This window comes from Lipotes vexillifer, unplaced genomic scaffold, assembly GCF_000442215.2.
Source record: "Lipotes vexillifer unplaced genomic scaffold, Lipotes_vexillifer_v1.1 scaffold914, whole genome shotgun sequence".
In the NCBI taxonomy this organism is placed as follows: Eukaryota; Metazoa; Chordata; class Mammalia; order Artiodactyla; family Lipotidae; genus Lipotes; species Lipotes vexillifer.
The window spans coordinates 1,143,995-1,154,567 of record NW_006780388.1 but is presented as its reverse complement, the minus strand read 5'-3'; the positions used below and the strand labels follow the sequence as shown (position 1 = coordinate 1,154,567).

The 10,573-nt window shown below is 45.5% G+C and overlaps 1 protein-coding gene across 2 annotated transcripts in view; it reads right to left on the bottom strand.

The window, feature by feature from the left end:
• CREBBP (CREB binding lysine acetyltransferase) overlaps nucleotides 1-10,573 on the bottom strand; it is a 137,221-nt gene that overhangs the window by 47,590 nt on the left and 79,058 nt on the right. The window contains exons 5-6 of one of the 2 annotated variants that reach the window (XM_007453481.1): nucleotides 9,839-9,952; nucleotides 1,039-1,281 (exon numbers count right to left, since the gene is read on the bottom strand). In XM_007453481.1, coding sequence (XP_007453543.1) covers nucleotides 1,039-1,281; nucleotides 9,839-9,952 — 357 coding nt within the window. The remainder of the gene's footprint in view (nucleotides 1-1,038; nucleotides 1,282-9,838; nucleotides 9,953-10,573) is intronic. The other variant, XM_007453482.1, reaches the window with a different exon arrangement.

Here is a 10,573-nt window from a genome sequence, read left to right as displayed (position 1 = left end):
CTCTTTTTTTTTTTTTTTTTTTTTTTTTGCATATCAGAAGGTAAAAATCATAGAAATTTAAGTGCAGGTGAAGAAGATAAAAGATCAACTTATCTACAGTATTCATTCTCAAGTAAGAAAAAGGTGAGATACAGAGAAGTTAGTAGTCTTGTTCCAGATTATATCACCAATAGGAGTAGAGTTAGATTATAATGCAGGTTTCAGGGCTCCAACCCAGTCTCCTAGCCAGCAGCAGTTAGAGATGCATTAGGGTGATTATTTCCCAAAACGCAACAGATGACATGTCTTTAACTGGACATTTTTAAGGTTAAAATATTTTATTAGGAAAAGAAAAAAACTAGCGCAACAACCTTGATTTAACTTGCTGACATAACTGTTTGGCTTAAGTCTGAGTTTAAAAGGACTATGCCAATTTGAAGAGCAACATTAAGGAGACACTATGCAGAGATGGCAAAAACTGTGGAGAGATGTGACTGAATGATGAAACACTGGCAATTAATGGGTTGAGATGACACTAGGAAACACTAATCCATGGAGAAGTCTGAGACAAAAGAGATTTTCTGAGATTCCTGTTAACCTCCCCATGTCCAGGCTGGTCACCTCCAGCCATGAGGTAGCCCATAACCAAGACATGCTAAGAGCTGTACCCACCTTCAGGTTCTTTGTCAAATAAATGGTCTACTCAGAGTCAGTGCAAGTGGTACAACCCTAATTCTAACTTGTGAGATTCTGTATTCTGAGCCATATGAAATGCCCTTATGAAAACTGTCCAGACAGAAGCAACAAAAATATTGGTTCATTTGCAAATGCTATTCATTTTACAAGCCTGTAACATCTTCTGTGCACCCTACACTTTAGCCTTTTCCTGGAAGTTTTTAATTTCAATCATTTAAAAGATACCATCACCATAATATATACATATATTAACTTGAATTTAAAGTAAAAACAGTAACTGAAAACAGCCTTGGGTTCTAGGAAGACTTGCCATTCCCAATGCTGCATGTGGACAAAGAAATTCTTGAGAGTTCTTTCACCTACCCAGGGGGTTGAGAGTCCTCATCTGCTGGTGAGTTTGAGGCTGTGCTGGTTGCTGGCCAGGAACCTGAGGCTGCAGCTGCGTCTGGGGCTGGTTCAGGTAGGGGAGTCCAAGAGCAGCATACGCTCGTTGCATGGAGCTGGGGTCTATGGGATTTGGGTTACTTAAGGAAGTGGCATTCTGTTGGCCTGTGCCAACAGAACCAATTGTGTTTTGAATTCCACTAGCTGGAGACCCCAGGATAGCTATAACAACAAACAGACAAACAAAAAAGGTAAGTAAAAGGGAGAAGTCCACAAATGATTTAAAAACTACTGAAAAGCAAGTAAAATTTTATCAGAAGACCACCTATGTATGTCACGAAACACTGGAACAAGGCTACCAAGAAAGGAACTGTGCAGAGAGAAGGATCCCATTCTGTTCATCTATTCTGCACAGCAGTAGTTGAAGAGCAAAAAGCTGAAGAAAAATTCAAGCTTCTATGTTAGAAAACAACAGACCACAAAGTCAGTGATTACCTAATCAAAGTCCTCATGTATTAAATCTAGAGACTCATAAGAAGTCGGTTCTGGGGAAACAGCAAACGTGTAACAACAGAAAGTTTCGGATTCTTTGGGGGTCATCAGCCACCACTGAGATGACCTAAGGAGCCCCCTCCTGCTGCCGCCCCCCCAAGTCCTTTACTTCTCACCTGCATAGGTACAGAAGGATTAACAGAAGGAGCAGAGGTGATACCTAGTTGGTCAGTTTTGTTACTTATTAATAACTTGAGATCTATGATATGACCTTCCAAAAAACAAAAGTGCACTTCCTTGAAAGTGTGGTATACAGTGACCAGGTAACACCACACCTTTCTCTCCTACGAGTTTCCTATGCAGGAGGACACCATGCTGAGCTCTCTGCTATGTGAAGCTGTTCGAGAAATGCTGTACTTGACAGAGTGACTATCTAGCTGAAATGAGTGATGGACCGAGGCCTGGCGTCCCCTCAGCACCGCTGATACTCAGAACTGAGTATCAAGATGCTCGGCCTCGGCAGCCAACCTCGGCTCCCGTGGCCTGGCCTGGCCTGCGGCTGGCTCGCAGGGTGTTCTCTCCAGCTACCCTTCTTCCTGCCTGATCCCCGGAGACTAAAGGAAAAATCTGTGGCAACATATAGAGCCCCATTCCCAAGGGCTTCAAAGTTAACAGAGATGGCCCCAAACATCCATCTGTCCGTCTGTCCATCCATCCATCCATCCAAATGTCCTACTTTGCTGAGCAGTCAACATATGGCAGAAGTTTTATGTCATACCATTTATTCTTATTCTTAAGAGCTCCTTTCTTTCCAACTTCCCAAAACTTTATAGTCATGTCATAAACAGCAGCTTATAAAACTGATACTATAACATATGATCTCTGATACATAAAAAAACACTATCACAAAGCCTTTCTTTAAAATTCAATTACCTTATGTGTAATAACAATATTCTCACATTACCATCAGTGCAACTATAACATAAACAACTCAAATACTTATCAGAGTAACTTAATTAAACTGAAATGTGTTAAAAAATACACCCCAAAACTTGATAATTACACATTCCATACTATTAATTTTTCTAATAAGGATATTCAGATCTCAAACTCATTAATGCTCATTAGACACACTTACACACACCAAGCACCTCGTTATTATAAATGAAAATCAATTCCCAAGGTATACTTTATGACAAGCATGTAGCTGAAATAAGTCATGTATTAATACCTTATAAAAGTGTTTTTTTCCTAATAGCTAATACTCCACAAAACTTTAAACACATGACACTGTACTCTTGAAACTGACATGCTAAATTTTCTAAAAGAACTATGATGTAAAAAGGAAAGTGATAATGGTAGGATGACTTATTTTTCTATCACCTTGTGGTATAAGAAAGAACAGACACAGACTACGTTGATACACATACTGATCAATTGCGGAGGGAGAGGAATTTAAAGAAACAAGGTGTACATGGCCTTCCGTTTCTGGGTGAAGATGCATCAGTGACCACTTCTTCCTACTATTATCCATTTGCGCCCACACTTCCCCAAATGCCATCCTTTTAGCCAAAATTCCCCATCGTAGGACAAATGCCATTCCCAAGCCCAAGGCCACTTATGGGGCAGCCAGCATGTCTCGTGAAAGCTGCTGACACGGTCAATGCATTTTTGTTTGTGTTAAAAGCATTTATGTCCTAAATGTAAACATTACTATATTTTTTATTTTAAAAGAAAACACATCTGAAGACAAGCAAGCATTTGGTAATTGACATTCTAACAATTTAGAGACAAAGGAAAACAAAATACAAACAAAAAGCATCTCTAACATATACGCATGGCCCAATTTGAGTCCAAATGCTGCTATGAGATAACACAAATTATCTCATAAGGGTAAGGGAACACAGGCATTTCCTATGGGGGTGACAGCTGATTGAAAGGGGTAAAAGCGCTAGATGCTCTAGCTCTCCGTGAACATCCTGCTGGTGTCTTGGGCAGCAGTTAAGTCTTCCCTGAATTCCCCCAGTGCCTCCTGGGCCTCTGCTTCTCTTTGGGCATCTGAGCTTCCTGCACTCTCTCGCTCACTCATTCACTCAACTTGCTGCACAGACTGCATGCAGACTGGATGTTGGGGACTCTGCGAGGCTCTGGGATATGCACTCACAGAGCAGAGGGTCTGATGGGAGAGCAATAAATTTATCTGATAATACTGACAAATGTAAGGCTGCAGCTCTGGACCCCATATCAGATTCAATGGTGCTCATCTCCTCTTCCCTGCACATTCCCTAAAGGGTGGACCAGTGTGCGGCGCATCTGGATTCCTCCCATGTTGTGGTGCCCAGCACAGGGAAACGAGGTGCAGGTGAGCTGCGGCAGTGTAACAGGCACCCTCCCAGCACAAAAATGAAAGGAGTGCTAAAACAGCAAGGCTTCATTTATCTGGTATCATTGAGAATACAGCCTGCTGTACTGATGTTTGCCCCCCTCCCCTTTTTTTGGGCCGTGCTGCAAGGCTTGTGCAATATCAGTTCCCTGACCAGGGGGGATCGAACCTGGGCCCCCAGAGTGAAAGTTGCAGACTTCTAACCACTGGACCACCAGGGAATTCCCATTTACCTCTTTAAATGTCAAAACCTCTTGTTCTTTTTACCATTTTTACATCATTTTCTTTCTTAGAGCTCAATGCTATGTTTCATACACAATCAATCCTTAGAATATCACATCACACAGTGTCTCAATACATCTCAATACAGTGTGGGTTCCTCTCCCTTGAGTATCAGTCGGCATCCCTGCACCGTCAAAACACCCCCACCCCCTCCACTGACCCACCGTTCCCCTTCTGTTGCAGCTATACCAGGAGCCCATGACTTAGGAAATAAAAGGCCAAGTTTCATAGTTGGCTCTGCCCAGGACTCACCCACCACTTTTCAAGGCAGTCCTTCCCCAGTGAGCACAAAGCCTCATGGGTAGGGTCCATGTACGCTATACACTGCTGCTGTGCAACATTCAATTCACCAGAAGTTCCAGTCCCCCCAGTCATTCTCAATAAAACTGTGCTCAATTTGTAAATCCAATGAAAATGGACACACTGAACTCCAAAGCTTTGTGAGGTTGGTGGGGGACAGGCCACGGAGCAGGCAAAGCATCTACTACCTGGTCATCACTTAGATTTCCACTGAAAAAGCCAAGCTGAAATTTACTCAGACCCGCAGGCGTCTCTGCAGAGCTGCTCCCACAGCACGGGGCTTCACATGCACTGTGCACCAGGACCCCCCTTCCTCTCCAACATCTTCATGTGTACAGCACAGGGCACAATGACAAAGGGGAACACCTGAGCCCCAGGGCTAGGCCTCCCATCACAGCCACCAACAAGTAAGAAGGCACGCCCTGCAGCAGGTTTTCCTCAGAAGCCAAAGACTCAGAAGTGGCAACCCTGTGTCTCCCAGAAGTGGCAACCCTGTGTCTCCCGATGAAGTCTATCACCAGTGAAGGTTTGGTACTTAAATCAGGGCAAACAAGCCCAATGCTCTGTCCCTACAGCCAGAGGCTACCGTGCCCCCTCTGCTCCCCCGCCCTACCCGAGTGAGGGCTGTCAGAGGTGGCTGAGGGTCTCTGGGGAGCCCTCAGGTGAAACAGGCGGCCATCCCACAAGTGCTCGCTGACCACCAGGCAGGCGTCATGAGGGCACGTTTTAAGGAAGACTCAACACCCTGAAGGAATGCATTTCAAACAGAGGGGTCTAAAGTTGGAACACACAGCAGGGCCAGGTAGTGAGCATCAAGCCAGTAGAGGTATTCAAGTCACAGGTCTGGGGACTACTGACTGAGACCCTGTGGAGGCTCACATCGAGGTGCAGCCCAGGGCCCAGGCAGCCCTGGGCAGTGAGTGGGCTAGTGTGGCTCTGGGGCTGACCCTGGGGCACCCATTCTGACAGTCCTTCTGGTCTGAGCTGGGAAACCCATGGTTTCCCCCAGAGAACAACTCACACCTTCTCAAAAGTTCCAGAACAGACACTCTGCCCTTCAAGGCATTCAGAGCAACATGTCCCGATCACCTGGGAATTTGTTAAAATGTAGTCTAGTAACACAGACGGTCTGGGATGAGGTCCAATTTTCTGCATTTCTAACACACAACCTGGGGGTGCCTGTGCAGTTGGTCTGAGGACCACATGCTGAGTAGCAATAACCCCAATGATGAGGCAACATGAATTCAAATAGGGAATTCGGTCATGTGTTCCCACAGCCCCTGTCCCCGTTGCCACCCTGTACAGTACTGGAATTCACTGGGAGTCAGATGCCAGGACTGACATTAGGTATATACCTTGCAAAGTCATAATTATTCAATAAAATCTGATTATCTCTATAAGGGATGGATAACTCAAGATCAGTGATTGCAGAATCTCTTGAAAACAACTCAAGGAAAAATTAAACAAAATCTCAACACAGGCCTAAGAGGTCTGAGTTCCCTTTCAATGACCACTGTGTAGGCTCCACAGGTGATTCTGGCAGGTTCTCTCAATAGAGGCATCAGTGAGAGAAGTTAGATAAGTAGGATGTGTGCACCAGGTAGGGTGAGCATCTGTGGGAAAACCTGCCTGGAAAGCACAGCCTTGGTGGACACAGGTGTGTCTCCAGGGGGTCCTTACCACCCACTACAAACCTTACTATAGCATAGGAACCTCTGAATCCAGTCAGATCTGTGCCCTTGCAGGCATATCAGCTGTGCTGTCTAGAATGCTCTTCCATTGTTATTTTATTGAAATTGGGCTTTGCCCAGCCCCATCCTCCAGCACACTCTGATCCTCCCTGCCAGGACTGCTTATAATACTGACTTGCCTCTACCTCACTCCTCTGACTGATGCCATCGTCACATAATTTTTAATGTACAGCTGACCCTTAAACAATATGGGTTTGAAGAGCATAGGTCCACGTACACACAGATGTTCTTCAAAAGCAAATATGACACCCACACACTGTCATCTGCAGATGTAGAACCAAAGACACGGAGGAACCAAACTGCCAATGCAGTGGGAAGGCCATGGTTTGACTGACTGATTTATGCTGTGCTGGGTATATTACCTGTGACATGTGGGATCTTTTAGTTGAGGCATGCGGACTTCTTAGTCTTGGCATGTGAACTCTTAGTCGCTGCATGCATGTGGGATCTACTTCCCTGACCAGGAATCGAACCCAGGCCCCCTTCACTGAGAGCGCAGAGTCTTACCCACTGGACCACCAGGGAAGCCCCGGGCCGTGGATTTTTGACTGTGCAGAGGTTTGGTGCCCCTAACCCCTGAGCTGTTCAAGGGTCAACTGGATATATTCTAACAGTGGAGCTGACTCTCAACTGCCAGAGGGTCAGATCCACAGTTCCAGGCTGCCCTGGTGGCGCAGTGGTTGAGAGTCCGCCTGCTGATGCAGGGGACACGGGTTCGTGCCCCGGTCTGGGAGGGTCCCATGTGCCGCGGAGCAGCTGGGCCCGTGAGCCATGGCCACTGAGCCTGCGCATCTGGAGCCTGTGCTCTGCAACGGAGAGGCCACAACAGTGAGAGGCCCGTGTACCACAAAAAAAAAAAACAAACAGATCCAGAGTTCCTCTCTATTGCCTAAACCCCATTTCACACATAAGCACAACTTGCTTCAGGAGAGGAGGAACAGCAACAAACATTTACAGAAAAGATATTGCTGCAACTTTCTCGCTCAGCAAATCAAAGTCCTTTGTACTCACAAAACTATAGTGCTAGAGCCAAAGGAATAGGCTCAGAGCAGAAACATAATTTGAGAAGCATGTAAAAAACCAAAAACAAACAAAAAGAAAGAAAGCACTTTCATTTCTTTCATGAAAATTTGCCAAAACCTTGCACAAAGTTAGTCTACACCTTCTCCATGACTTTATATTATAAAATCACCCTGGTAACACCTTACATTATGACTAGGAGAAACACTGTGGTTTACCACTTCTGAGAGCACGCACTGGATCAATTGTCACAACAGTCAGGCAGTTATAAGGAGTTTAAAAAAAAAAAAAACCCACATTCATTTTTCTTTTTTTTTTTAAACAAAAACCACACAAAGTGTTTCTTAAAAAGAGAAATCTTTACAATTGTCATGGCAATACACATTAAAAACCAAAAGAGCTCAGAAAATCCACAGCCCCAAATTAAAAGTTAAGAACAATGTCTTAATTCATTACTCACGGAATTAATACTGTACAACCACAAACTCAACAAATGAATATTTTGGCAATTAAAATGCCTATTGGGCTTCCCTGGTGGCGCAGTGGTTGAGAGTCTGCCTGCCAATGCAGGGGACACGGGTTTGATCCCTGGTCTGGGAGGATCCCACATGCTGTGGAGCAACTGGGCCTGTGAGCCACAACTACTGGGCCTGCGCTCTGCAACGAGAGGCCGCCAACAGTGAGAGGCCCGCGCACCGCGATGAAGAGTGGCCCCTGCTTGTCACAACTGGAGAAAGCCCTCGCACAGAAACGAAGACCCAACACAGCCAAAAATAATAAATAAATTAATTAATTAAAAAAAAAACAAAACACGCCTATTACTGAAATACATCCTAAAACACAAGAAACTAACCATCACAACATACTAGTTAAAAAAAATGTTTTACACTAACTTGAAGGAAAACCACACTGCATTCCACTAGAACTACTGTCCCAAATATCTGGTTCTAGAAGACCCAGTCTCCTAGATCTTCACTTTATATAAGAGATGTCCTGGAAAATTGTGTATTAATTCAATTTTTGGTTAATCAAAGTATAATTTAACTGATTTAGGAAAGTGACTTTTAAAGGAAGCTTAGTATGACCCCTTCTGCAGGGAGGGAGGGAGGATGACAGGCCTTTGGCCCTGGACCATCTCTCCTGTGCCGTGGACACCCAGCCATGTGGGGCAGGCTCGTGAGGGACCCTCTTGGAAGGAAGGAGCTGGGCTTGTTGAGAGGAAAGCATGTGGCCTGCACAGTGCTCTGAGGAACACTGTGCTTGTCCATCTTTCCTTGTGCCACATGGAAACAACCAGAAAGAAAAGCAGCACATGTTCTGCAGGCAGCAGTGGGATCTGAGGCAGGTGATCAAGAAGAATGAGAGTAATGAACACATAATGACAAACAGGGGAGGGTGGCAAGACGGCACAGATGAGGTGGAGGAAGATGAAGACAACGGTGCTGGAGTCACGGGGAGCAGCTCCAGCCCAAGGGGTGACACGAGATTCAAGGGCACGGCCTATCTGCCCAAACTGAGGGACACACCCAAAGACCACAGTTTCACCTTGGAAATGACAGGAAGCGACTTAAAATTCGGGAGAGATGCTCATCCTTTCCCTGCTCTGATCCCTACAGGGAGCCCCTGGGGGCCACACGCAGGCCTCCTAAGCAGGGCGCTGCTTAGCCGATCAGCTAAAGGCTACAAAGATCGACTGGAAAGATGACAAAAGCGATGGGAATGATCAGGATGCAGCCAGTCCTGGTGCAGAGACTCTCAATTTGTGCTGAATAAACTGTTAGTTATGCAACTAGGTCTGGGAACTGCATCTCCAAGGAGGAAAACCTCCTAAACGTCTGCACGTGGGATTTTACCCTGACCCCCTGACTCTTCTAGAAAACGGAGTCCTCAAAACTTACTTTAGAGTAATTCCAAAAGAAGTGTCCAGGGGCTTCCCTGGTGGCGCAGTGGTTGAGAGTCCGCCTGCCGATGCAGGGGACACGGGTTCGTGCCCCGGTCCGGGAAGATCCCACATGCCGCGGAGCGGCTGGGCCCGTGAGCCATGGCCGCTGAGCCTGGGCGTCCGGAGCCTGTGCTCCGCAAGGGGAGAGGCCACAACAGTGAGAGGCCCGCGTACCACAAAAAAAAAAAAAAGAAGCGTCCAGTCTACTCCACCCCTCACCCCGAAGTCGCCGCCATTATAGTGACATGACACTCAAATCCTCAGATACTGAGTATCTGTCAAGAAACATGAAGAGTCATCATGTTGGCTCTTGGCTCTCTAAACAAAGTGACGCCCCTCTTTTGTACTAACTGCTCTGCTGTGACCAATTCTAGTGCTGGGGGTGGAGGGTGGGGGGGATTCCAAAGCGACCATGTCACTGAGCACATGGAGGACCTGCCTACTCGCTAAGCTGAGCTTCACCCTCAGGTCTCCACCTTGGTACCTCTGCTCCCACTATACTTTGCGGTTAGTAGTTTCTGCCCTGCTTCCTACCTACTCCTCTGTATTCTCTTTAGAAATAGCTTATCATCTCATCGCCAAGCTTCTCTACCCCCAATGCTCACTTACTTTGTTGGTTTCGCTTGTCACTGGCATTTTTCAAAGGGAGGCAAACAGGACAGTCATGTCGTGTGCAGTTCTTCCAATGAGAGATGATTTGTCGTGAAGATGCACAATGGGCAACTATGACCAGAAAAACAACGAGATGTTATTTTTCTATCCAAATCGTCACGCTTTCAATTACACCTAAATTATAATGCCAGCTTCCATAAAAAAATGGTAACAAGTGTAACCACAGCACAGTGCAGGCAGTCCTCAACTTACAAACAGGCTATTTTCCAAAAAGTTTGTAAGTCAACTACTGAGAGTTCCAAACAAAAACTTCCCATAGAAGCAATGTTATGAATGATGGTGAGTAAGGTTCAGCCCACAAATCAAAAACAAAACAAAAACTACTCGACCTGAAATACTGCACAACTGGAATGAAAGGCAGAACAAATAATAATTCTGCGATGTCACTATTTACAATAAAAATTTTACATTATGTTTAAGGATGAAACCATCTAAATACTATAGCTAAAGAAATATAGACAGAAGCAAATGAGAGGTCTGTGGAGACTCTGAAGGGGATGCTGGGCACTTCTCAAAGTACTTGAGAGGGCAGCTGTGCCTGGTCCCTCTGTCTTTATTTTTGCATCCATGTGAAGGTGCTGTCACTTCTTTCTAAAGGTCTAGCATGACCCTCCTCTGCTTTTCCATCAGGATCAGGGTTACACCTGGGACTCACAAATGTCACAAGGGAAA